The sequence below is a fragment of the Leucoraja erinacea genome, chromosome 14 (assembly GCF_028641065.1).
Source record: "Leucoraja erinacea ecotype New England chromosome 14, Leri_hhj_1, whole genome shotgun sequence".
NCBI classification, from domain to species: domain Eukaryota; kingdom Metazoa; phylum Chordata; class Chondrichthyes; order Rajiformes; family Rajidae; genus Leucoraja; species Leucoraja erinaceus.
The window spans coordinates 32566790-32594512 of NC_073390.1; the positions used below are offsets into that span (position 1 = coordinate 32566790).

At 41.2% G+C, this 27723-nt stretch overlaps 1 protein-coding gene across 1 annotated transcript; it reads right to left on the reverse strand.

The window, feature by feature from the left end:
- Nucleotides 1–455: 455 nt before the first annotated feature.
- Nucleotides 456–26937, reverse strand: LOC129703537 (presenilins-associated rhomboid-like protein, mitochondrial). Its single transcript, XM_055646097.1, has 10 exons — nt 26821–26937; nt 22369–22591; nt 18889–19029; nt 14155–14203; nt 12688–12783; nt 7254–7403; nt 6494–6564; nt 5620–5721; nt 4058–4155; nt 456–1918 (listed from the first exon to the last, which is right to left on the reverse strand). Exons 1-10 carry the CDS (start codon nt 26895–26897, stop codon nt 1804–1806), a joined length of 1122 nt encoding a protein of 373 aa, XP_055502072.1. The 5' UTR covers nt 26898–26937; the 3' UTR covers nt 456–1803.
- Nucleotides 26938–27723: the final 786 nt, after the last annotated feature.

The following is a 27723-nucleotide window of genomic DNA, read 5'->3' on the forward strand; positions in this document are numbered from 1 at the left end:
AAAAATGAAAAGTTAATACATATAATTTTATTTTAACTATCAGATCATGTTATGAAACTGAATGTGTGCTTCCCCATCAATGTTCTTTCAGAAACACCTATGCAACTTGCATTCACTTACTTGAATTACATTAATTGTGAAAATTCAATGAAGTGACAAAAGCTCATAGCTCACTGAAAGTTGTGACATGCATGAAAAATACATTTGTACGGAACACGCTCTCATATGCCTGAAAAGCAGACTGTTTTTTAATTTAGCAAAATAAAAAAATGCTGGAGAAACTCAACAGGTCAGGCAGCATCTGGAAAAGGAATATGCAGGCAATGTTTCGGGAGGGCCCTCTCTTCGGACCCGACGCGAAATATAACCTGTCCATTCCATCTCTGGATGCTGCTTAACCTGCTGAGTTCCTCCAGCACTTGAGTTTTGCTCAAGATTCCAGCAGCTACAGTCTCTTGCATCTGTTTTCTTTTTATTTTCTTTCTCAGCAGACTTCACAAGAAAACATTGCAAATAAAACAGTGATGACAGTAAAGCTTCCAACTGGTGGTCACTTAACATTGATGTGACTAGTACGTACATGTAACTCACTACAGCTTTGAAAACCTAAAAGCATATGGTAGCTGTTCTGTCTTGACTGCATTCCTTCCTGCATTACAGGTCTCACCTACGTTACAAATGCCCATCCATACAAATGAGCATCTGAGAGTTCAGTGGGATGGATTTGTTGCCTGCTGCAGGCATCTTCTGCTGTGCGGACTTCGTTTTGACAATATCTGAATATTGTATTAAACAGCCTGGTCTAACTACCTGTTGTCCTTGGATGGCCTATGTTTTAATTTAAATATATTGCTGAACAGCCACATTTCCGGCTTGCAAAACTGTTCAGATTACAAAGAGTTCTCAGGAATGGCACACTATTGTAACTCAAATGTGATTTAGACAATTGAGCTTTGGGACAGAGTAGCCAATTTTCTGAGTAGTATAAATGGAGAGGGGAAATCTCAATTGTAATACGGTGGCAATCTATAAGCCATAATATTCAAATATTACATTCTCAACACATAGGTATTATGTGGAAAATCTTATTTGCATCACAAAGTTAAATCTATAGATTATGAATCAAGGCTGACATAGCAAATTCAAAGTATGTGAGTAGCTACTAAAAATTCCCATTTGGCTCCAGAAAAGAGCTAGCCAAGGGCCTAAAAGGGGGAGCGGACCGAGCTGGACAAGAGCAAGGTGTTCATGGCTGCTGGTAAATTGCAAGGACGTTGCTGGTTAATCTTCAGCAGTTTCCATTGCGCACATTCTGAGCTTGCTTTGACAGCATTTCCAGTTTTGAGTAACTCTGAAGATATGCGCCTTGTATGAGAAAAAGAAGCACTTCAACTCTGTACACTATGAAGACTATACCGTGATAATGGATTTTAAGCATGACAGGTGAATTTGGCTGACACAATTTTTGTTTTGGTGATTCGTCCTTCAGATAGGAGGTAGTGCGAAAGGTGGAGGTGTTTTAAAAAGTTTAAATAAGTCGGCTTCAAACAGCTGAAAATTTAGATTTCAATTTTTGAGGCTGCTAAATGTCTGCCCAACGCTACCATTTTGAAATGCTCCTCTTCATTTCTAACCAGGCAGTTCTGTAGTCTAATTTCAGTTTACAATTCACAGTACTTTGCGGTTTTGTAGAAATTCAAGGTCTTGCTGTAAATTCTTCCTCCTCCTGAGCACAGTTATTGCTTCAGTCCTTGTTCCTCTTAATCCATTCGGGAATCTTTGAAAATAAATGCAGCTTTTTCCCTATGAGGGTCCATTTCCTCCAGTTCCAGGACCCTTATTCCTTAGATCATGCCACACCTTCACCAGAGGTTCCCTGTTCTTCCAGATCAGCTCGTGGCCATGAAAGATATACCAACTGGAAGAAAACGTTACTTTTTTTAAGCAAATGCCTATGCTACAAATGACAATGCCACTTCAAACAATTTACTTAGTTCAAATATTAAACTGAAGTACATACTCATTGCGTTGTTACATGTCTCTTCAGGAATTAAGATATATTCGGCTACCAAAAATATGCTTGAACTTTAACTAATTTGCATAGATTTCATTTTAAGGCTGTATTTTAATCACATTCTTTTTTATGGACAGATCAATCTCATTTATTAATTTCTGAACTGTCTCAGGATCTGTGTGTGAAGAAATTTAATGGAACAATATTTTATATTTTTTGAGCAAACACAAAGTGCTGAAGGAACTCGACAGCTCAGGCAGCAACTGTAAAAGGAAAGGACACACACTATGTTTTGGGCCGAGATCCTTCTTCAGATTGGGCCTGAAGAAAGATCCCAACCCAAAACTTTGTGTCTCCATTCCTTTCATAGATGCGATACGATATAACTTTATTTATCCCAGGAGGGAAATTGATCTGCCAACAATCATAAAACACAAAATACATGAAACATGAAATTAAAGTGATGAGTGGAAAGGGTTGGGGATGTACGTACATTGAGGAGGGGAGTCAATCAACCTCACGACAGAAGGGGGAGAAGTTGTACAAGTGTCACAGGAAAGAAGGATCTCCTGTGGTGTTCTGTATTTCATCTTGATGGAACTAGTCTGTTGCTGAAGGTACTCCTCAGGTTGACCAGTGTGTCATCCTGAGCTACTGAGTTCCTGCAGCACTTTATGTTTTGCTGGAGATTCTAGCATCTGCAGTATCTTGCATCTCCTGTGTTATAATTTTGTTGTATGTACCATAGTAATTTCAACAATAATAATCAATATATATATGATTTGAAAACATAACAGCTAGAACAGGGCTATGAAACATATATAACCATATAACAATTACAGCACGGAAAACAGGCCATCTCGGCCCTTCAAGTCCGTGCCGAACACTTATTTTCCCCTAGTCCCATCTACCTGCACTCAGACCATAACCCTCCATTCCTTTCCCGTCCATATACCTATCCAATTTATTTTTAAATGATAAAATTGAACCTACCTCCACCACTTCCACTGGAACCTCATTGCACACAGCTACCACTCTCTGAGTAAAGAAGTTCCCCCTCATGTTACCCCTAAACTTCTGTCCCTTAATTCTCAAGTCATGTCCTCTTGTTTGAATCTTCCCTACTCTCAATGGGAAAAGCTTATCCACGTCAACTCTGTCCATCCCTCTCATCATTTTAAAGACCTCTATCAACCTTTTGCGCTCCAAAGAATACAGACCTAAAGAAATATAGTATCCTGCCGGGCTGAGTCACAAGTACAGCACCATATCATGTAAATCAGTCATACAGCATGGACATGCCCTTTGGCCTAATTCCTCCATGCCGATCAAGGAGCCTACCCGAGCTTGTCCCATTTGCCTGTATTTGGCCTATATGACCCTTCTTAAGAGTCCTTTGCCATTTATAAAATGCAGCTAAGCTAAGCGAAGGAGATATGTGCACTTCTCGGGTGATGGGATGTCTGAACGTTGTATTGTAGAAATCACATGGAAGGGAGAGGCAAGTAGGTTGCCCGGAGAGTTTGCATCTTTTCCTTAATAACCTTGGGGCTGTACTGTGGTGCAGCGTTTGAGTTGCTGCCTTGTAGCGCCAGATACCTGGGTTTTATCCTGAGTGTTGTCTGTACGGATTTTGTACGTTCTCACTGTGACCACGTGGGGTTTCGCCAGGAGCTCCGGTTTCCTCCCACACTACAAAGACGTACAGGTTTGTAGGCTTTGGTAAAGATTGTAAATTGTCCCTAGTGTGTAGGATAGTAATAGTGTATGGAGATCGCTGGTTGGCGCGGACTCAGTGGGCGGAAGGGCCTATTTCTGCACTGTATATCTAAACTAAATTAAACCAATGGAATGTAGTTGCAGCACCCCATTTTCATTCAACTGGAAATTTACTAATTGCCTTTAATAGATTAGTCTGATATTCACCATTTTATTTTACAACCAATATATATTGAACCCATTTGAAAAGCTATATTTTTATGTCATAGAAGAAATTGCTGATTGGATTTAAAATATATTACAATGAAATCATTTGAGACTCACATTCCAAAAAGTGCACCACCTAAGTGAGCTGCATGGTCAAAAAATCTCCATCCCAAAATTAGGCCTGCTGTATCCATGGCAATAATTGCTTTCAGAGCCTACAAAAGGGGAATAAAAGACAGATGAAAACACTTCTGCAAAAAACTACTACAACTGCCCACCTTAGGAAAACATGGAATTTTGTTCTTAAACAATAACAATCCAATCTTTCAACTCTAAAAATCAGTGCTTAATCAAGTTATACTTTGCTCTGCAAGAAATGCAATGTCAGTCACAAATCATGAGATGATGATTAATGGGTAATAATTACATCAAATTACCTATTTTCTAATTGACGCGAGAGTTTTGTTCTCATCGTTATGAGATTACGCACTGCTGTGCACAGCAATTGCACTGAAGCCAATCTTAATTTAAATAACTGTCATTATAAAGGTCCTCCCAGTTCACGATCATCTGATTTATGTGCACCTTGTTCATATGAACAAGCACTTGGGAGACCGGTGGGATCGGTTTGCTAGCCGTTGTGTCCTGCCATGTGCAAACTCAATTCGCAACCAAATTCCTGACTTGTGATCTGCTCGGTTTATGAACAGCATTTCACAATGGAACCCTGTCGTAATTTGGGGATGACCTGGTCATACTATCTATGAAATGGTGTTTACCACATAAATATATGACGTCAAGTAGTTAGGGTTCTTGACCAACAGCCCAGGATTAGAATCCCACCTTGTCAAGCTGAGATAGTGAATCATTAAATGGCAAGATCTGACAGATTATGCCACAGCTGCACAAATATTCTTCGGAGAACGAAAGCCAGCACTTTGCTATGACATAGCCCTGACCAAACTCAATGCTACTGGGCCACTATTCCCTTAGTGCAGGGGCCTCCAAACTTTTCAGCATGAGGGCCACGTTATATATTTGGCACATTTTTGTGGGCCATAGAAAAAAATAAAGAAATGTCACACACACACACACACACACACACACTGTGGGAGGGAAACGGACGGGGAGGGGGACGGACGGTGGGGGGGGGGGACGGACGGGGGGGGGGGGGGGGGGGGGGACGGGGGGGGGGGGGGGGGGGGGGGGGGGGGGGGGGGGGGGGGGGGGGGGGGGAGGGGGGGGGGGGGGGGGGGGGGGGGGGGGGGGGGGGGGGGAGGGGGGGGGGGAGGGGGGGGGGGGGGGGGGGGGGGGGGGGGGGGGGGGGGGGGGGGGGGAGGGGGGGGGGGGGGGGGGGGGGGGGGGGGGGGGGGGAGGGGGGGGGGGGGGGGGGGGGGGGGGGGGGGGAGGGAGGGGGAGGGAGAGGGAGGGAGAGGGGGAGGGAGAGGGAGGGGGAGAGGGACGGGGAGAGGGAGGTAGAGAGAGGGATCTCCAAAACTGCGCTACCACAGAACCTACCGCTTGCTACGGGCCAGATAAAATCTCGTGGCGGGCCGAATGTGCCCCTCGGGCCATAGAGTAGAGAACCCTGTCTTAGTGTATAGCAGCAAACAAACAGCGACTAGATACCAAATAAAAAGCTAATTGCACTAAATTTATAAAGTTCAGCCAACACTTACGCTGCTGGCTGTAAAGGTGAACATCGGCAGTAGGATTATAGCCAGCTTTGCTTCAGGCATTTTGGAGCAGACTGCAGCAAGTACAGCCATTATTGCACCAGACTGGAAAGAGAAGACAAAACAGTAGTTTAAAAAAGTTTGACCAATATTAAGGTAGCAAAAGAGTAATTTCTGGTAATAAAAAATATACCAGAGGTTTGCTGATTTCACGCAGCATCAGAAGATGTTACTCGAAGATTTTTTATTTTTATTTCCTCAAACATTATTTTTTTAAATAATTTGATTTATTTTAAAATTTTTGAATGTCAAAAACATCAATGATTTCTTGATAGTTGACAGTCAGGGAGTATGGCTGAGTCTCTTTAAAACATTGTTTTTTGAGTATTTCTATGGGCAGTAGGTATTCTGGCATCTCCCAACAGTGTGATTTAGGCAATGCCCTTATAACAGGGACAAGGTGAACATGGCATCAAAATATTCTCTAAGAGGTCTGCTCAAGACATGCATGGACTTAGAAGACCAATTAGTCACTGACAGATGAATATTTCAAAATCAACCAGATAACAGTTTCATGGAACTGATTGGGGAGAGCAGGATAACATGGTTAATGTAATCAGATGAATAAGTAAAGGATCAGTTGGGAGTATTTAGTTTATAACAGATAGATAAACGATGAGTCCAGCTGGAAAACTGGAAAAAAAACAAAATGCGACTTGCAGGACACATTAAACCTTTACTTCCATGAGGTTATTTTCCAGATTAGTTCACAAAGGCTGTTGATGCAAGGACGTTCAATAATTGTTCATGGTGAAACTTCACAAATATCTTAATGAGCAGCACATTGTTAATTAATTAAAATTACTAGTATACTCACAGCTCCAAGGGATGCGCCCAATCGACCAGTGGCCGTTTTATATAAATAACTTGAAAATGTAGAAATAACCCCTAGAAAGAGAAAAAAAGACATATGGCAATGAACATATTGACTAGCTAATGTACAGAAAATGTCAGTTAAGAAGTGAAAGGTATATTGGAATAAATGAGACAAATAAAAATATCAGGGCAAAAGTTAAGAGGAATAAAAATTTCACAAAAGTAACTCTGCCCTTCCTCTAATTCAGTAAATAAACAATATGGGGATCAGTCACAAAAAAAAACATTAGGGGCAATTTACAGAGACCAATTAACTCACAAACAAGAACATCTATCGGAAGTGGGAAGAAACCGGAGCATCCAGAGGTAACCCACGCTGTCACAGGGAGAACGTGCAAACTCCAGGCAGATAGCACCCGGGATCAGGATCAAACCGGGTCTCTGCCGCCTTGAGCCGACACTATCAGCTGCGCCATTGCGCAGCCCCGAAAATGTCTTCCTGATGTGAAGAAATAGATTTTATCTGATGTGTTAAACACTTTATGCTGTACAAAATGCAATGTTATGATGTTAATCCAAAGCTTGGATTTGCTCTCGTATCCTGGGAGGCTCCTCTGGTACCTCACTCTCCTGAATAGGATGCAGGGAAAGTCCAACAGGTAGCATTGGTCTCTTTCAATGTTATCTTTCTCGTGTGGAAGTTTCCTTAAGATCCAAATACACTGCCATAGATATTACATTTCAAAATGAAAGTGTGCTACCTGCTGATAGGTAAACGGCCATGAACTGCTCCTGCCCGAGAAGTGATACGATGCTGGAGGAGAAACTCCATAACACATACATGTTTGCTGCCATGTGAAAGAACGAATAGTGGCTGAAAGTTGACAGGACCATAGGTAGGCACAGGGTTTCTAAAAGTAAAAAATAAAATTCTGCATGAGTTACATTCCTGTGCAGTAGAACATAGAACAGTACAGCACAGGAACGGGCCCTTTGGTTCACTATGTGTGTGTGAACATGATCACATGATCCATATTCCTCTATTTCCTGCACTTCATGTGATTATCTAAAAGCCTCCTAAAGGCCACTATCGTATCTGCCTCCACCAGCACCTTTGGCAATGTGTTCCAGGCCCCCACCACTGTAAAATAAATTGCCCCATACATCTCCATTAAACTTTCCTCCTCTCACCTTATCGCAATGGACATTCCCACCATGGGGAAAAAGATTCTGACTGTCTACTTTAACAATGCGTCTTATAATTTCATATAGTTCTATCAAGTCTCCCCTTAACTTCTGATGCTCCAGAGAAATCAATCCAAAGTCTATGCAACCGATCTCTGTAGCTGAAACCCTCTAATTCAGGCCGCATTCTACCTTCCACCATAACAATCCTCTGTCTTCTAAGAATAAACCAGTTCTGAATCCATACGACCAAGTCATCGTGAATCTTATACATCTTAGTCTTCTGGATCAGCCTACCATGAGATACCTCATCAAAAGCCTTACTAAAATCCATGTATACAACATCCACCACCATTTTATGCTACACCAATACAAAACCAATATAAAACACAGATCAAATCCAGTTAGACTATACAGTCCAATTGTGGTCCCTATACTTTACAAACTATATGAAAGCTTTGGAAAAGAGTTTCATTAAAATTATTCCAAGAAAGATGGATCATATAAATTAAAAACAGAAAGTATTGAAGTAACTCAGCCATTCAGGCAGCATCACTGGAGAACATGGATAGGTGATGTTTCATGTCGGAACTCTTCTTCATACCAGAAACGTCGCTTATCCATGTTGACCTGAAAAGTCACCAACCATGTTCTCCAGGGATAATGTCTGACCTGCAGAGTTACTCCAGCTCTTTGAATTTAGTATAGTTTAGTTTAAAAATACAGCGGGGAAACAGGCCCTTCAGCCCACGCCAACCAGCGACTCCTGCACATTAACGCTACCCTAGGGACAATTTACACTTATACCAAGCCAATTAACCCACAAACCTGTACGTCTTTGGAGTGTGGGAGGAAAACGAAGATCTCAGAGAAAACCCACACGGTCAGGGGGAGAACGTACAAACTCTGTACAGACAGCACCCGTAGTCAGGATCGAACCCGGATGTCCGGCACCGCAAGCGCTGTAATGCAGCAACTCTGCCGCTGTGCCACCGTGACGCTTGTGCTATTTTTTCCTGTAAACCAGCATCTATCCAGTATATGATCCATCGTAGAAAGTTCCTTGTTTCTACATAGCTGGGGTCCCACTGAGCCTTGCGGTACCCCACTAGTCACTGCCTGCCATTGTGAAAAGGACCCGTTTACTCCTACTCTTTGCCAGCCAGTTCTCTATCCACATCAATACTGAACCCCCAATGCCGTGTACTTTAAGTTTGTATACTAATCTCTTATGTGGGACCTTGTCGAAAGCCTTTTGGAAGTCCAGATACACCACATCCACTGTTCTCCAGCCTATATCCACGCTACTAGTTACATCCTCGAAAAATTCTATAAGATTCGTCAGACATGATTTACCTTTCGTAAATCCATGCTGACTTTGTCCAATGATTTCACCACTTTCCAAATGTGCTGCTATCCCATCTTTAATAACTGACTCTAGCAGTTTCCCCACTACCGATGTTAGACTAACTGGTCTGTAATTCCCCGTTTTCTCTCTCCCTCCCTTCTTAAAAAGTGGGGTTACGTTTGCTATCCGCCAATCCTTAGGAACTACTCCAGAATCTAAAGAGTTTTGAAAGATTGTTACTAATGCATCCACTATTTCTGGAGCTACTTCCTTAAGTACTCTGGGATGCAGCCTATCTGGCCCTGGGGATTTATCAGCCTTTAATCCACTCAATTTACCCAACACCACTTCCCGGCTAACCTGGATTTCGCTCAATTCCTCCAACTCCTTTGACCTTTAAGTCCCCTGCTATTTCCGGCAAATTATTTATGTCTTCCTTAGTGAAGACGGAACCAAAGTAGTTATTCAATTGGTCCGCCATATCCTTGTTCCCCATGATCAACTCACCTGTTTCTGACTGCAAGGGACCTACATTTGTTTTAACTAATCTCTTTCTTTTCACATATCTATAAAAACTTTTGCAGTCAGTTTTTATGTTCCCTGCCAGTTTTCTTTCATAATCTATTTTTCCTTTCCTAATTAAGCCCTTTGTCCTCCTCTGCTGGTCTCTGAATTTCTCCCAGTCCTCCGGTATGCTGCTTTTTCTGGCTAATTTGTACGCACCATCCTTCGCTTTGATACTATCCCTGATTTCCCTTGTTATCCACGGATGTACTACCTTCCCTGATTTATTCTTTTGCCAAACTGGGATGAACAATTTTTGTAGTTCATCCATGTAGTTTTTAAATGTCTTCCATTGCATATCCACCGTCAACCCTTTTAGAATTAATTGCCAGTCAATCTTGGCCAATTCACGTCTCATACCCTCAAAGAAACCATTGTTTCTGAATTAACAATGTCACTCTCCATCCTAATGAAGAACTCAACCATATTATGGTCACTCTTGCCCAAGGGGGCACGTACAACAAGATTGCTAACTAACACTTCCTCATTACTCAATACCCAGTCTAAAATAGCCTGCTCTCTCATTGGTTCCTCTACATGTTGATTTAGATAACTATCCCACATACATTCCAAGAAATCCTCTTCCTCAGCACCCCTGCCAATTTGATTCACCAAATCTATATGTAGATTGAAGTCACCTATTATAACTGTTTTGCCTTTGTCGCACGCATTTCTAATTTCCTGTTTGATACCATCTCCAACTTTACTACTACTGTTAGGTGGCCTGTACACAACACCCACCAGCGTTTTCTGCCCCTTAGTGTTTCGCAGCTCTACCCATACCGATTCCACATCCCCCAAACTAATGTCCTTCCTTTCCATTGCATTAATCTCCTCTCTAATCAGTAACGCTACCCCACCTTCTTTTCCTTTCTCTCTATCCCTCCTGAATATTGAATATCCCTGGATGTTCAGCTCCCAGCCTTGGTCACCCTGGAGCCATGTCTCTGTGATCCTAACTATATCATATTCATTAATAGCTATTCATAGTCATATACTGGATAGATAAAGCTATCAAAGTTAGTGGATGATTTCCTTGGAAAACTAGTGTAGAAAAACTCACAGGGAGTTTGAAGTGGAAGGTTGGAGGAGATTTGTGTAAAATCATGAACCATTTAGATACAGTAAATAAATAGAAACAACTCTTCATTGATGAGGCATTGTTAATCAGTGCACAAAGTCAAGATGATCAGTAAGAAGCTGACATGGGGAAACCAAAACAGTGTTAATCAGTGTTAGGATTTAGAAAGCACTGCCTGATAGTGCAATTGAGACAGATTCAATGGTGCCCTTCAAAACGTTTGGAGAAAGGAAAATCAAAGGGAGATGCGGGAGGAGGGGGAGAACAAGATTAAATAAGATTACACATTAAAAAAGCCAAAGACTCGAAATGCTAAATGGTCTTCTATTCTGGACAATTCAGATACCCACTAAACAAAGTCATGGCTTCCATGTTCATGTGTGACATACTTTAATATTGTTGTTTTACTATTATCTGGAACTGAAATTTAACACATGTGTTTCCTAACTTTGAATTATTGTTAGGAATCGTAAAAATATATATTTTGAAAATTGTCATCTGTAGCAAGCATTGTTATTCTTTCTCTTATTCGATACCGATATAAAAGTACACAATAAATCCAATTAGTTCAGCAAAGTGGAAAAAGAATCATTGAAGCCTGGATCAATACCCAAACATGCAATTTGAAAATACCACTTGCTAGGCTAAAACAGGACATACTGCCCCGAGATTGAAATCTAACATTTTAAATTGAATAACTCATTATACATTAATAGAACATCAAAGTCTAGAGGTCCTATATGCTTTCAGAACCACCAAATCAGCTACAGGAGAATAAAGTAATTCCACAGTGTCCCATCAAATATTTCAGATCATATAAAGTATTATGGTAATCTATCAAAATCCCTCCAGAAATAGTTCAGAAATTGTAAAGCTTAGACCTCAGTTAAGGTCTGAGCCTCAGTTTAGCTCCTTTAATCAGTCCTCAAATACTCCCATCATAGTTGAACTTGGGGTTGATGCACTGTAAAGCCATTTCTATACTGCTTGATTAAACACTCCCAGGTCAGATCTGAAGTAATGCTCCTGTCGACTTTGTTGCATTGAATATCACAAGAGTAGGTGTAACAAAGATACCAAACTTAATTCTTTGTCAAAATTAACCATCTTTATATTAACCAACATTATATATTTAGGTACATAGACATAGAAAATAGGTGCAGGAGTAGTCCAGTCGGTCCATCGGGCCAGCACCGCCACTCAATATGATCATGGCCGATCATCCAAAATCAGTACCCCATTCCTGCTTTCTCCCCATATCCCTTGATTCCGTTAGCCCTAAGAGCTATATCAAGAGTCGAGTTATATTGTTACATGTCCCAGATAGAACAATGAAATTCTTACATGCTGCAGCAAAACAGAATATGTAAACAGTACACTGTAAACAATATGATAAATGAGAGAGAAAATAAAGGTACACACACTCACGTACAAGACTGGTACATGAATAGGAGAGGTTTAGAGGGATATATAATGATGCAGAGTTTCTTGCCCAGAGTAGGTGAATCAAGGACCAGAGGTCATAGGTTTAAGATAAAGGGGAAAAGACCCAATATGTCACCCATTCCTTTCCCCCCAGAGATACTGCCTGCTACTCCATCTTTTTGTGCCTATCTATTCTCCCAATCATCTGTTTCTAGATAACCCACCAGCTAACCCACAGTCTAGTCTCCGACCCGTCACTGTCCAACTATCTCATAGAGTCATTTAGCACAGAAACAGGCCCTTCAGCCCAACTTGCCCACGCCCACCAACATGCCCCAACATCACTAGTCCCACCTGCCCATGCTTTACCCATATCTCTCCACACCTTTCATATCCATGCAATATAAAGTACCACATATATACCAAGTACCAATATAAAGTACCACATATATACCAAGTATACCTTAAATTTACAAAAATAAATTAAAAACATGCTAAGAGTCCCAGAAGGAAGCTTGAGATGTACATAGAAAATGCTGATGAGTCACATGGATGTAAACTAAAAACCATGAAGATGATTTGTCACACTTACTTGAAGCAGGATTTGAGGTGAAGTACTTAACCATAGTCCACTGCAATGAGGGAATTCTCCACAAACAGAACACTAATGCATTGACCGCTATTATCCCTGCAAAAGAACAGAACACAGGGGACAAAGAAAGACAGTTGGATTAAATTACATTTATATTAATGCTAGATGTCTGGCAGGTAAGCCGGATGAACTCGGCATGTTCAACTGGGACGTGATAGCCATTACAGAAACTAAAGGAAGGGCAGGACTGAGAGCTTAATGTTCCAGGGTACAGATGCTACAGATGAAATACAGTTGGGGGGAGGGTAAAGGAAGAGCAGCAGTTGCATTAGTGATTAAAGAGAACAACATGGCATGAGTCCAAGATGACACTGCCGAAGGATTGTCCAATGAGGCTACTTGGGTAAAGCTGAGAAGTAAAAATTAAATGATCAACTTATTGGGATTGGATCCTTAACTGGTCTACAGAGGGATCTTGGGGTCCAAGTCTATCGTTCCCTGAAGGTTCCAGCACAAGTAGACAGGGTGACAAATACGGTGTATGGTATGTTTGCCTTCATCGATCAAGCATTAAATCCAAGGGACAGGAAGGCACGATGCAGCTGTATAAAACTTTGGTTCGACTGAATTTGGAGTATTGAATGCAGTTCTGGTCGCCCTATTAAAAGAAGGATGTGGAGGCTTGGAGAGCAAGTTTGCATAAGAGGTTTACCAGAATGCTGCCTGGATTAGAAGATTTTAGATAGGCATATGGATATGCAGGGAATGGAGGAATATGGATCACATGCAGGCAAAGGATAATACTTTAATTTAGCATTATGTTTGGCACAGACATTGTGGGTCGTTTGTGTGCCTATTCCTGTGCTGTACAGTTATACACTTTTATACACAGTTATAAAATGATGTTCCATTATATCTTAAGCACAGAGGTCCAAGACTGGAGCATCAAGAGATGAATTCTAGCGCAGTTAGATTAATCTGTCCCATCAATGAAATGGCCGAATTGTGGTTTTGGGTCATACAGCGCCATCGTGTGGTAGCAAAGGTGTAATTGACGTAAGTTGATGTAATTTTCTGTCAACAGCAACCAAACCTTAAGTTAGAAATGAGATGGCAGCCAATGAACATTCAGCTGAAAAGGAGGAACAATCACTGATATTCTGAAACCAAGCTACCAGTTGGCTCTGTACTTTAAGTTAGAGACATCTTTGCAGAGCAATTAAGAGTTCACACACTATTCTTCCAAATCCTTGATATAAGGAGATATTATCATGAATTAATGCAATTCTAAAGTAAATTGGTGCTGTTGTAAGGTGTATACAGTGGAAAATAAACTCTGGAAGCATGTTTAAGTATCATTGACTAGAAGGTTGAAGTGGCCAACTCTCCTGAGATAGAAAACTACCTCCTCAGTGTTCTTCAACACTTTCAGCCTTGCCACGTGCATCCAATGCATTTAACACAAACCTGTGACAGTCCGTTGCCCCTCAGTAAGACTGTTCCACCACTGGTTCACCTGAAACACATTAACAATTGCTTCTGATATAAATTAGAACATACAAGCATCATTGAAACCTGTCTGAACACCCTATCATTCTTAAACAGCTTTCCACCCTTTCAAAGCTCATTCTTGCAGTAAAGTAATTCTCAATGCTGATTCTTTATGCACAACAACTCTCTCAAAGTTCTCATTGAACTGCTCATATCCTAACCTGTTCAGTTTAATTCATTTGCACTTCAACTCATCCAAAGAACTCAACTCTGCAACTTCTTTCAAATACAATTCTATCCGTAAAGAGACAAGAGATTGTAGATGCTGGAATCTTCAGCAAAACAACTGGGCAAACTCAACAGGTCATCTGTGGAAGGGCATTTTGGGTTGGGACCCGTTTTGAAACTCCTCCTTTATCCATTTCCCCCCCCAAAAATCCAGTTTACTTTATACACAAGGTAAATATCGACAAAGATCAAAAGGAGCGATTTAGAAAAATATATATTTTCCTCAAATATTAGCTTTAATTACCTTTTTCATATCATAATGTTACTTATTTTGTAAACTAGATCCCTTCCACCACTGCCAACCTCCAATTAAATGTATACAGAATAAAGCAAGTTTACATCTTGCACTCAAAATAAAATTTAAAAACCCTACAGATGCTGAAAATCCCAAATCAAACGACGTGTTGCGTAAATTCAACAAGTCTGGAGCAAAAGATAATGATTCGTCAAAGACCAGCTAATGATGAAGAATCTTCAAGCTGAAGCGTTAACTGTTTCTCTTTCCATTGGTGCTGCCTGGCCTACTGTTTTTCCAAAGTTTTTTGTTCAATGATATATAGTGCAGTTGATATCGATGTTGCTTTATTGTCATTTGTACCAAGATACAGCGAAAAAAAAAAGTATGTTATCACACAGGTAAGTCGTATTATACACAGATTCATCAGTGCATAAGGGAAAATAAACAGTGTAGAACATAGTGTTATATCAGCAAAGGAAATGCATTTAAAACAAGTGCAAGGACTGCAATGAGATATATTAAAAGAATTGGCAAATCATCCTTAGCTTATGAGTGGTCCGTTCAAGTGTCTGATAACAGTAGAGAAGAAGCTGTTCTTGAATTTAGGGGTATATACTTTCAAGCATTTATATACTCTGCACAACAGGAAAGGATAGAAGAGAGTACTGCATCAGTGGTCGATTGTATTGGTTGCTTTTTCGAGGCATGGCAAATGGTATAACAGCGATCTAAGTAAGTAAAGGGGCTGTCCCACCAGCATGCGATTGCATGCATTTAGCGCGACCAAACGCGGTGGCTTGAGGCGTACAGCCTCGCGGGACCGGTCCCACTTACAACCGCGGAGCCGTCTGGAGTTGCGCAGGGCTGGTCCCGACATCATACTCACCGATTAGCTGGGCAGGAGGCGGGCCGACTGAATTTGGACGTTGCACGGCGTCGGGCTGTTACGTCATCACGCAACGGCACACTGGGCGGTGTTGTCATCGCACGTAAGGCGTCAAGACGCTGTGTACGGCGTCGCAACGCTGCGTATGGCATCGAGACGCTGCGTACGACCTCAATCCGGCTGCAGGCCAACAGGCCGTTGCCGCGCAGGATTTTTGGACAGTGTCAGTTTTTCGGAGCCCGGCGCGTTGTCGGGACCAGCCCCGTACAACTCCATACGGCTCCGACGATCGAAGTGTGACCGGCCCCGCGAGACGGTACGGCTCAAGCGACCACGTTAGGTCGCACTCACCGCATGCAGTCGCATGCTGGTGGGACAGGCCCTTAAGTAAGTAAGTATATTGGCCAAGTATTCACATAATCGATCAATTCTTATGTCTAAATGTGATCATCGATAAAATATGCCGCTGAAGTGATGACTTGGTAAGTGAGATGATGACTGAACTAAGATATTTAATAGTGGTACTTCTCATGAAGAATTTACATTAACATACGTCTGTTTTGTTTTCTTATTGTAATATGATGGAAATCAACTTTAAGGCAAATAGTACTGTTCTTATGTTCTTCACAAATGTCTTAAATCTAAATAAAGTCATTTACATAGAAAGGAGGTGCAAGCTAGCCAAGATACATTAAGACATTTCAAGGTATGGTGATAATTGAGCAATACACTAAAGAAATTTGAACATTCCCAGTCCAATTTTCTAGACTAATCCCAGAGGTAAGAAGGCTACAAGAATTTTATTGATAAAGGAAATTTCCACAAGAAAAATGTGGCTAATTAAAGTGTGAAGGATAATTTTAGATTAAAAGGCACTTGTAAGGTGGTGATGATAAGGAGGTGGTAATGAGGAAAGTACTGAATATGAAAATTGGTTATTTAAAAACGGAACTAGCGAGAAACAAACAAAATGTAAGAGCTTCTATAAATTGCAAAGAATTAAAAAAGGCAAATGTGAAATCCTCTCTGAAATAGGAAATAAAGTGATAAGAATAAATAATTACACTGATATATTAAACATATTTTGTATCCCTCATTGCAGGGGGGGTGCACAAACATTCCAAATATAGTTGAAAATTAATAGGCTCATACGACTAAGGAACTTAAAATAATTAAAGTAAATAAATACTGGAGAAATTAATTTAAAAAAAATTTAAATCTCTTGATTTGTTAATCTAATGCCCACAATGCAAAGCAAGAAGTTTTAGAAGGCTCGAGGTAGTGGATGATTTGATTGGGATGTACCAAGTAGCACCATTAGACTTTCAAAAAACATTTGTCCAAGGTTATTAAATGAGATAAAATCTCGTGTGGTTAGAGACAGTATTTCATAATGCACTAATTACCAGCCTGAAACAGCGTAGAATAAATTGATAGTTTAAGTGGGATACTGCAAGGATCAGTGTTTGAATTAAATGAGAAGATTGAAGATACTATACTGAAGTGCTTATGACAAATAACGCTGGGTCTAATATGTGCCAGTGGACCAGGCAGTGCCAGTGGGTAATAATATGGATGGGACGTTATTAACAGAGTGTGATATTTTTTAACTGGTGCACCCATAGTTGGAATCTGCAGTCAATCAGAAAGGCAATTGACATGTTGATCTTTATTGTAAGAGTGTTGGAATACAAGAATAAGGATAATTTACTACAAATATATGTTGAAAGCATACTTGGAGGACATTTTGGGGAGGATATACTTGCCTTTTTTTAGATCGATCCCTGTGATCAGAGAGCTATAACGAAAGACCAAACATATTATCTGGAGTTTAAAATAAAAGGAATTTATCATTTTGAAATGGAGTTTCAAGGGCATGACAGGGTGGATACCAACACGTTGCACCCTTTGGCTAACGAATACAGAACTACAGGGCACAATCTCAGGAAAAGAGGTTGCACATTTAATACAGCGCCGAAACAGGCTCTCCAGTCGAACTCACCTATGCCAAACAGGTGTTTTAGTGAGTTGCGAATCATTAGCTAACTCGCAGGGCTGCAGAGATTTTGTCACATTTCATCCAAGGTTGAGGTTGATAATTTGGGGGGGATTTGGTGGAATCCAGGGATTATAGAAATTGGTGCAGGGAAATGTAGTTGAGATGGTCAAATAGAGAACAAACCTAAGGAGTCATTAGGCTTGGATACAAATTCTAAAATCTAGAGTAAAATCAAAGTACTGGAAGAACTCAGTGGGTCAGGCAACATATGTGGAAGTGAAAGGTGAGGTGATGTTTTGGGTCAGGATCCTTCTCCCGTCTGAATCATTGTCTGTCTTTTACCTCCTCAGATGCTGCCTGGCCCACGGAGTTCCACCAGCACTTTGTTTTTTAAGACAAATTGCTTTCTCCTGCTCTAATGTTCAGTATGTTCAGCTACTAAGGTTCCAGAATTGCCTCTCAAAACATATCCACATGCTTTTTTTTCCTGGTTGAAAATACCTTAGAATTGACCTCAAATTGCCCAAAGATTTCTTAGTGGCCTATTGCCAGATTTTGTTTGTTTTTTTGCCATGAGCATTAGGTACTACAAAAATATTTGTTGGTGTTTTTATATAAATTAATTCATTGGACATGAGCATTACTGACAGAAACTACATTTATTGCTCATCACTGACAATTTATAAACTAAGTGGCTTTGCATTGCAGGTAAATGACAACATTAGTACAAACCTGAAGTCACATATAAGCAAATTGCAGAAAGGTATTAGATTTCCTTCCTTAAAGTAAACCTGATGGATTTTTATAACCAAGAATCATTCTGGTACTAGCATTTGATTTCAGATTACTTTAATTATCTAACTTTCCACTCTCACACGATTATGGAATGTTTATACATATTTATTAAAATATATTGATTAATATTATTAGAACCATGTGATGCCTCCCAATGAAACAAACTCCTTGAACTTGCAGGCTGTAATTTTCTAACTTGACTCAATATGTCGTGTTGATGCACTTCTCATTTATTCAGCAGAATGCCAATAAAGTGATATCTTGACATTTCTTCAAAAAGTAGTCACCAGTCTATTGCCCACCAGTATTGTTCAAAAGTTACGATGACCAATTTAGTGGCGTGCCAAGGAACACGACAGCATTAACCTGTCTTCTCTGATAATGATTCTGCAACCAGCTCATCCTTGCATATTCAGGAAATAAAATATGGTAAGTAAACATGGATCAGTAGCATGCAATTTAAAAGTAGAGAAAAAATAAAGACTGCACACAGTGAAAATTTACCTGCTTTCTGATGTCTCCCGCTTTAGGTGGTTGATGTTTTTCCAACCAATCCAAGCGCAAGTCGTTGAAGTAGCTTTGAACTCTGGATTTGAGTGTTTCATATTGCCAAATGGCTGCCATGCCAAATGAGGTTCCTGTGAACTACATAAACAAATGCTCAGCGTCCATCTGAAAACTGAATTTGGCATATAACACTATTAACCATTAAGCAAATGATCTCTCTCATTAGGTGCAATGTTGATAATGCCCAATGAAATATAATCTACAGAGCAATCCACTAAGAAAAAGATCCATGTTGATGAAATCTGACAAGAGGGAAGAAAAATGGACTAGCAAATTGTACGCATGTGGGTGTGTGCACGTATGTATGCACGTGCATAATCGTTAAAGCAAGTGGTTGTGCCTGGAAGTTTTAACCTGTACACCCGAATCGAAACCACCACTAGCTTCTGGGGAACAATATCTGCATTCTCAAATAACTGTATACTGTTTCCTGTCTTTTAGCCAACCTCTTCTCTCTCCAGCTACTGATCTCGTCTCCGTCTGAGATCAGCAAGGTCTGCACAGGCAGTGAATCAAGGACCAGGAAAAAACATATTTAAAATTGTGAGCAAAAGATGCAAGCCCTCCCCCCCTCCTCCTCCCCACCCTCCCTCTCCTTCTCCACCCCTGGTGAGGAAATTAACTTATTTATAAGAGAGTGACTATCTTTCAAAACTCAGAGATGATGAGAATATAATTGACCATGATTTTCAAGGGGGAATTGGATAGGCCCTCAAGGAATAGCAACCAAATGAGACCAAGATTGCTTCACAGGGAGAGTATATAGACTAGAGGTTGGAAAATGTCTTCATATTTGGCTACCTACTAAAAATCAACTATTCTAGATTTGCTCTGTGATGGCAAGCAAATTATGATAGTGTCAAATAGGTCTAAAAGCAAATATCTGCAAAAACCATTACATTTCTGCAAAACTAGCAAATCTCTGCAAAAAACATCATTAAACTCATAAAGTTGCCGCAGGATATTTCCTGCGGCAACTTTATATTTAACTTCCAGCAAATTTCAAGCAGGACTGTAGTAATCTTCAGAACTAGTGGAGAAGCTGCCTAAGCATTTGTTGATATGTTCCCCAAAGTATTTGAGAGGATGCGTTTTACTCAACATCCACAAGACAACAGTCCCTCCACAAAACTTGCTGCATTGCATTTCATTGCTCTCTGACAATAAAGGTTCAAGCAAGACCCAGAAAAATGTGGATCACTTCCCACATATCAGTAAAGACAGACTCAATAATGTACAGCATTACCTTATAGATATAGATAGATATGCCATTTATTGTCACTATACATGTACAGTGAAATTGAAAGCTGCTCGTACTCGGTGCATACATATAATTTTAGTACAAAAACAGAAAACAAAAAACAGAAGGGGGGGGGGGGGGGGGATTGGTGCACAATTCTGTGGCGCTATATACATATATACAGATGGAAGTCCGGGTGTTGGGCTGTGAAGTCAGTGCATGTGTGAATTTGAATTAAGAGTAGTTATAATTTTCGGAAAGCAACTATTTCTGAGTCTATTTGTCCTGGATTTGATGCACCTATAGCGCCTTCCAGAGGGCAGCAGGTCGAACAGTCCAAACGCAGGATGGGAGCTGTCTTTGATGATCTTCTTTGCCCTGCTAAGGCAGCGGGAGGTGTAGATATCCATCAGGGAGGGGAGAGGGCATATGTGCCAGAACATATTCTGATTTAATGAGAATGGTACTTGAACATTCTATGTGGCCTCCAATATATTTCTAAGAATTGAACTATCTATAAGAGGCACCAACCACAAGCCACTAATGTTACCACCAATGCAGACTCTGCAAGATAATGCAAATTCACTGGAATGATAAGCAAACCAACGTCAGTATCCACTCCCAGGCCAACATGCCGAGCAAAGAAGCCTCAATTATTCAGTTGGCTGTATTCGGCAAATCACCTCATTCACGTAACATCCAAATAAGACACTATATTTTAAAAGGTACACAGAAAATGCTGGAGAAACTCAGCGGGTGCAGCAGCATCTATGGAGCGAAGGAAATAGGCAACGTTTCGGGCCGAAACCCTTCTTCAGACTGAGGTTCTCTGCTGAGGTTCTCAGTCTGAAGAAGGGTTTTGGCCCGAAACGTCGCCTATTTCCTTCGCTCCATAGATGCTGCTGCACACGCTGAGTTTCTCCAACATTTTTGTGTACCTTCGATCTTCCAGCATCTGCAGTTCCTCGTGAACACTATATTTTAAGCTCTGTTATGGGAAATGATCATGATAAAGGACTAGATTCATGATAAAATGATAAAGGACAAGATTCAAGGCTGTCTCAAAGCCTACTGAAGATATGGTATCCCCGCTGAGTCCTGGGAATCTCTGCTGATAAATACTCAAAATGGAGGAGGACCATACTGGGAAATTATGGGAAGAAAATACTGCTGAGAAGCTACTGGCCCTGAACAATAATAAATACCTAGGACCTGATAAATACCAACATCCCAGAGTTTTGAAAGATATGGCCATGGAAATAGTGGATGCTCTGACAATTATCTTTCAAAATACTTTGGATCGTGGAATGGCTTGCTACAGATTGGAGGATTGCTAATGCGACTCCACTATTTCAGAAAAGAGTGGTTCAGATGAAATTAAGTGTGATGTATCTGTTTACTCTCAGCACGGAGCTTGCACATGACTACATTTCTGGTTTCCTCACAATAATCAGACATACTGGTAGATTAATTAGCTACTGTGAATTACCGTTTAATGTAGCTAAATGGCAAATAAACCAATTGATCGTCACGTAAGGGTTTTTTTGCAGGGATATGGGGTGGGGGTGTGAGCAAAGCAGTGCGGAGATAATGGAACTGTGCTCTGTTGGGAAGTAGTGGATCTGAAAAGCTAAATTACTTTCTTCTAATGCTCAAGCACTAACAAATCTATGAAAAAAGTTTGCAATCAAAAGAATGACAAGAGCACGTAATGCACTGACCGAACATTTTGATTAAAGATCCCACAGAGAGATGTAAAAGTAAATGAGACCACAGCGAACTGAGACTACAGAGATATTGCTGCCTTAGCAAACAACATTTTGGAACAGGTTCATTCGGCTCAGTGTGCTGACCAGTAATCTTTTTAATATGAACCTCATAATCTAAGGCTATCATCGAGATCCTGGCCTCTGTTCAGTAACAGTCTGCATAAGAATGATGGGAAAGACAGATCACCAATCAACTTATGGCCTGCTGACGTGAACTGTGCAGAAACATGACTGAAAGATAGCTGGTCCCATGGAACACTACCTCAGCAACTCAGATTCAGATTCAAACTTTATTGTCTTTGTGCAGTGTACAGTACAGAGACAACAAAATGCAGTAGAGGCAACAAAAGCTATTGGCATGTTTGAGAAATGATGTAGCAGTTTCATGTTAAATCAACGTTGACTTACCCCTACAGTAAACACAAAGGGTTTGACGAGCCGCCTGAATGACAATGATGCTGAATTTGATAGGACAGGCTCTTCCAGCATTGGTGTCAGGCTGTTTTTGCTTGTCTGATTCACACTTGACGCCATATCATTCTGAACCATTTTCTCTGTTTCCACTTTCTGAGGTTCAATTTTTTTTGGTGTCTTTCTAAACCCCCGTCTAGATACAGTGTCAAAAATTAACCTAGAAAAAAAAGGTAAATTCCCCTTAAAATTATAGCAATTTACAAAATTTACCACACAGTGTCAGCACTGAATTAACAGAGGCACAAACTGCTGCACCCGAGGAAAATAGTGACAGAATATAATAGTCAGACAGGGAACTGATGGCCAGAACAGTATCTCAGTTAATTAAGGACATTAACAACTCAACAAGCCAACATCTGGAAATGGAAATATATTTCAAATCTGTGACTGGTGTTGATAGGTATCAGTAACTTGGACATGGTGGGCCAAAGGGCCTATGCTGTGTGACTCTATTTTTCCTAACATCTTCCAGAATTGGGCACAATATTTCAGTTGTTACCAAACCAATCTTTTATAAAAGCTTACAATGCCTTCCCTGCTGTTGTACACTACATCTCTATTTAAAAAGCATGCAACTTCAGTTTTTTTTAACCACTTTCTTAGTGGCACAGATCAGGGTAATGGATATCATCTAATTGCTCAGAGAGCAAAAAAAAACTGAAAATATTAATCAGACTTATTTATAGGTTACCAAATAGTAGTTGTGATTTTGGGCATGATGTAAATCAGGTAATTTAAAAAACACACAACAGAAGTAATAAAGTAACCATGGAGATATCATAGATTGGACAAGTTAAATTAGAGGTAAAGGTGGAGAATGAAAGGGTCTTTAGGAAGTGTGACCATAATATTATTAAATTATTCAGTGTTAAATTATATCTAAATCAAAGGTATCAGGTGAACAAACTCACAGTGGTTGACTAGGAAAATACAATGAAAGGCATGACAAAAATAAGGTATGAAATCCAGAAAGAAAAATTCTAAACTATTAGAATCATTAGGAAAAGTGGTCCATATGTGATAAATTAAAAATGTTATTAAATAGACTGTAAGAGCTGCTATAGGCATCAAAACACAAGGGTGTCATGAGTCGGTTCCAGATAGAGAATTTATAATCGAGAATAAGGAGATGACAACGGAATTATACAACTACATTGTGTCATCACAGAAAACCTACCTAAAATACCAGAAAATCAAGGAAATGTGTATTAACAAATAATATTAAAGTCAACGGGACTAAAAGCTGATAAATCCCAAGGCCCAAATAATCTACATCCCTGAGGTTTTGAGAAAATGGCTATAGAAGTCATGAACACTTTGGATATGATCTTTCAAAATCCTAGATTCTGGAACTGTTTTCATGAAGTGGAAGATAGCAAATCTAGACCCACTATTTAAGAAGGGAGGAAGAGAAACATGGAACTACTGATATGTTAGTGTAACTTCAGTGGTGGGGAAGGTGGTGTTGTCTATCGAGAAGGATGCAACAACAGAACTCCTAGATTGAGTCAGCATGGATTTATGAAAGGAAAGTAATGCTTAACTAATCCGTTTCGAATACTTTGAGGGTGTAACTAAAAACAATTATAGAGGAGAACCATTAGATATGATGCAATAGTATTTTCAAAAGGTTTTCAATAAGATTCTACAGGAGGTTGGTCAGTAAGATTAAAGCACATAGATTTTGGGGTTGAGTCATACAGTACAGAAACAGGCCCTTCAGCTCACTGAGTCCATGTTGACATGCAAGCATTAATTTATGCTAATCATAATACTACATCAATCCCACTTTATTTTCTGTATTTTCATTTCCCCCTAGTTTCTACAATTCACCCATGGACTAGATGAAATGTATATAATAATTAATTTACCAAACCACACATCATTGGGATGCGGGAGGTAACTGGATTGGTCAGATAAAGCCCACATGGGCACAGAATCCGTTAAATGCATACAGCACTAGAGATCAGGATTGATCACAGGTCACTGGTACTTTGAGGCAACAGGTCTATAAGCAGTGCCATGTGAGTTTTTGGCATACTGACATGGATTGAGAAGCAGTTATCAAACAAAAGCAATGAATAAACAAATTATTCTAAGGTTGTCAGGCTGTGACTAGCAGGGTACGACATGATCAGTGATTGCCCCAACTATTTATTATCTATATCAATGATTTGACTATGGTGAGGAGGGGGTTTGTTAGAGTTTACCAAAAATTGGAAAATTCAATGTTCATACTGTTAGGTTATACGCTATCCAAGTGGAATGAGGTGCTATGTCTCCAGTTTGCATGTGGCCTCCCTCTGGCAATGGATGAGGCCCAGGACAGAGAGGTCAGTATGGGAATGGGAAGGGAAATTAAAATGGCCCAGTAGGCCGAGTACGTGTTCAGCAAAACTTAGTTTGCTGATGATAGAAGGCTAGGTGGGATTGTACTTTGGTAGAATTAATATCCTCTCTAAGCACTGATGTTAAGTCCTCTGCCATCCAAAAGGCAATCCCCTCCCCTTCTTCTCTTAAGTGTACCTCTATCACAGCTGTGGCGTCTATACCTTGGACCATTTAGCTGTCAGTATTACCCTTTTTTTCAGTCTTATTTCTGTTTTGACTGCCGCGTCCCTGTCACTTGAGCAAGTCCATGCCCAAACGTTGTTCTTCTTTACTGTTAAAGCTCTAACTTTGAAATAAATGCAGTTTAAACCACCGGTCTTCCCTCTCTCTTAGCCATGCATGACAATCAGTACTAAATTTGCTCTCTTTAACTTCCTAGTTGCCTCTTTTATGCTCTTGAATCTAACTTCCTGCTAACCTCATTTAAATCATCCTTCATATAAGCAAATCTTCCTTCCAGGATATCAGTCCCCCTTCAGTTCAGGCACAACCAATCTCTCTTGCAACAGGTCACTTCTTAACTGGAACAGGTCCCAATGATCCAGTAACCTGAATCCTTGCCCCCTACATCTGACTTAACGTTCTGTTACTGCACTTAATAGTATGTCATGTTTGGAGCAAACTAGAGATTACCACCTCTGAGATAATGCTTTTTAATCTCTTTTCAAACTCCCTATGTTCATTCTGCAGGGCTTCATTCTTTTTTCAATGTACTTTTTAAATTGTGTCCTTGAGTTTATATTGAACCTCCAATTCTTCATTCCAAAATAAAATAAAGAAGGGTCCCAACCTAAAAGAACGCCTGCCCATTTTCTCCAGAGATGCTGCCTGGCCTGCTAAATTACTCCAGCATTTTGTGTCAACATTAATTCCAAAGTGTTTGGGGAGGGCAGGAAGCAGCATAGAAAGGGGGCAAAACAAGACCCCGGACTAGGCTGGGACTCTTCCTTGGGGTGTAGGAGGATGAGGGTTGATCTTACAGAGAGGTGTATAAAATCATGAGAGGAATAGATGAGGTAGATGCACAGAGTCTCTTGCCTAGAGTAGGTAAATTGAGGACCAGAGGGCTTAGGTTTAAGATGAAACGATTTAATAGGAATCTGAGGGGCAACTTTTTCATGCAAAGGGTGATGGGTATATGGAACAAGCTGCCAGAGGAGGTTGAGAACGTTTAAGAAACAAGCACAGACAGGTACATGAATAGGATAGGTTTGGAGGGATATGGACCAAACGCAGACAGATTGAACTGGTGTAGCTGGGACATGTTGACCGGTGTGGGCAAGTTGAGCTGAAGGGCCCTTTCCCATGCTGTATCACTCTAAAGGGCCTGTCTCACTTACGCGACCTTTACAGGGGACTGCCGGCACCCGTGATACGTCTCCGAGATTTTCAACATGTTGAAAATTCAGCAGCGACCAGAAAGACGCTACGACTCTTTGGAGACCTCTCACGACCATACAGGCGACCTCTCACGACCATGCTGTATGGTCATGAGTGAGTCCTATGTCCTCAGTCGCCCAAAGACTCGTAGTGTCTTTCTGGTCGCTGCTGAATTTTCAACATATTAAAAATTTCGGCGACCTATCACGGATACGGAAGTCCCCTGTAGAGGTCGCGCAAGTGAGACAGGCCCTTAAGACGCAAAATACAGGGTAGGATGTGGAGAGATAAAGGCATAGGGGGGGGATAACCAGGGAAGAGAGGCAGTCTGGGGGAGGGGACAGTTGACGGCTTTGGTTGGGACCACAGTGGACCGAGGTGTTGGTGCACAGGGGGAGGGTGGAAGATACAGCAAGCCTAATGGATGGGGGAAGAAGGTGCTGGGAGTGGGAGAGGGGCTGGGCGTGACACTGGCAGGGGGAGATAAGTTGGGGGGGGGGGACAACAAATTGAGCACAGGATCATGGAGGGCGCTTGCCGATCCAACGTCAGTTGTACTTGTCTCTGTCACCCGCACTCCAATCGGTGCCTGGACTTCCCGCGCTGCGCTCCTACCTGCTGCCCCGAGCGCTCCCCGTCCAGAGGAGCCGGGAAACAGCCGCCGCACAGCACACGGACGCCATGCTTGTCATCCCTCACTTCCGGCGCGCCAACCGACTTCCGGCAAGAAGTGTTTTGGACGCCATGTTGGTAAAGGCGGTGGATTGAGGGAGACGGCGTTTGAATGGGAAGATGGAGAGGGGGCGAAAGAGGAGAGAGTAAGGTGAGGAGGGGGGAAAGGGTAGTGGTGCAAGGTGCGGAGGGTGCAAGGTGCGGAGGGTGCAAGGTGCGGAGGGTGCAAAAGGTGTGGAGGGTGCGAGGTGGGGATGTGGTAAAGGGGGAGGTGGCAGGAGATTGGGAAGAGAGAAAGGTAAGATGGGGAGAGATGTTAGGAAGGATAAGGGGTAAGGACGTGAGGGTGGGAGCTAGTTCAGGTGAGAATGGGAAGGAGAGTTTAGATTAGGGTGGAGGGAGAAGTGGAAGCGTGGAATCGCGAGGAGTGCATAGGGCACAAGAAAAGAGCAGCAAAAGGCCAGGGAATATGTGAGTTGGTGAGATACAGTGTGGAAACGCCCTTTGGCCTACCGTGTCTGCTTCAACCAGTAATTACCCCCAACATGAGTTCTATCTTATAGGGTGATTTCACGAAAGGTCACTGGAGCGTAGATCCGCACCCACGTGACCGAAAATCTCAAGTGGAGGACATGCTAGACATCCGGTACATGTTAGTGGATGGGAAAACATGCACTTTCCCACCCGTTAAAAACATAGAAAACGGCCAGGTTTTGATCTGCAATTTATTGTGCCAGTCGGGGTGACCGTGAAGCACAGCTACCTAGATTTACAGTCAAAAAAAAAGATAGAAACTAAGGTAAATTAAAGAGGGAGCTGAAGGTGCCAATCCAGCGGAAGTGAACA

Excerpts from the sequence above, each read along its gene's own strand:
- LOC129703537 (XM_055646097.1), bottom strand. The coding sequence starts at position 26,897 with ATGACAAGCATGGCGTCCGTGTGCTGTGCGGCGGCTGTTTCCCGGCTC. Across the intron at positions 5,722-6,493 it reads TGGGCGCATCCCTTGGAGCT|TCTGGTGCAATAATGGCTGT; the intron begins GTGAGTATACTA and ends TTCTCTTTCCAG. Across the intron at positions 4,156-5,619 it reads TCACCTTTACAGCCAGCAGC|GCTCTGAAAGCAATTATTGC; the intron begins GTAAGTGTTGGC and ends CCCCTTTTGTAG.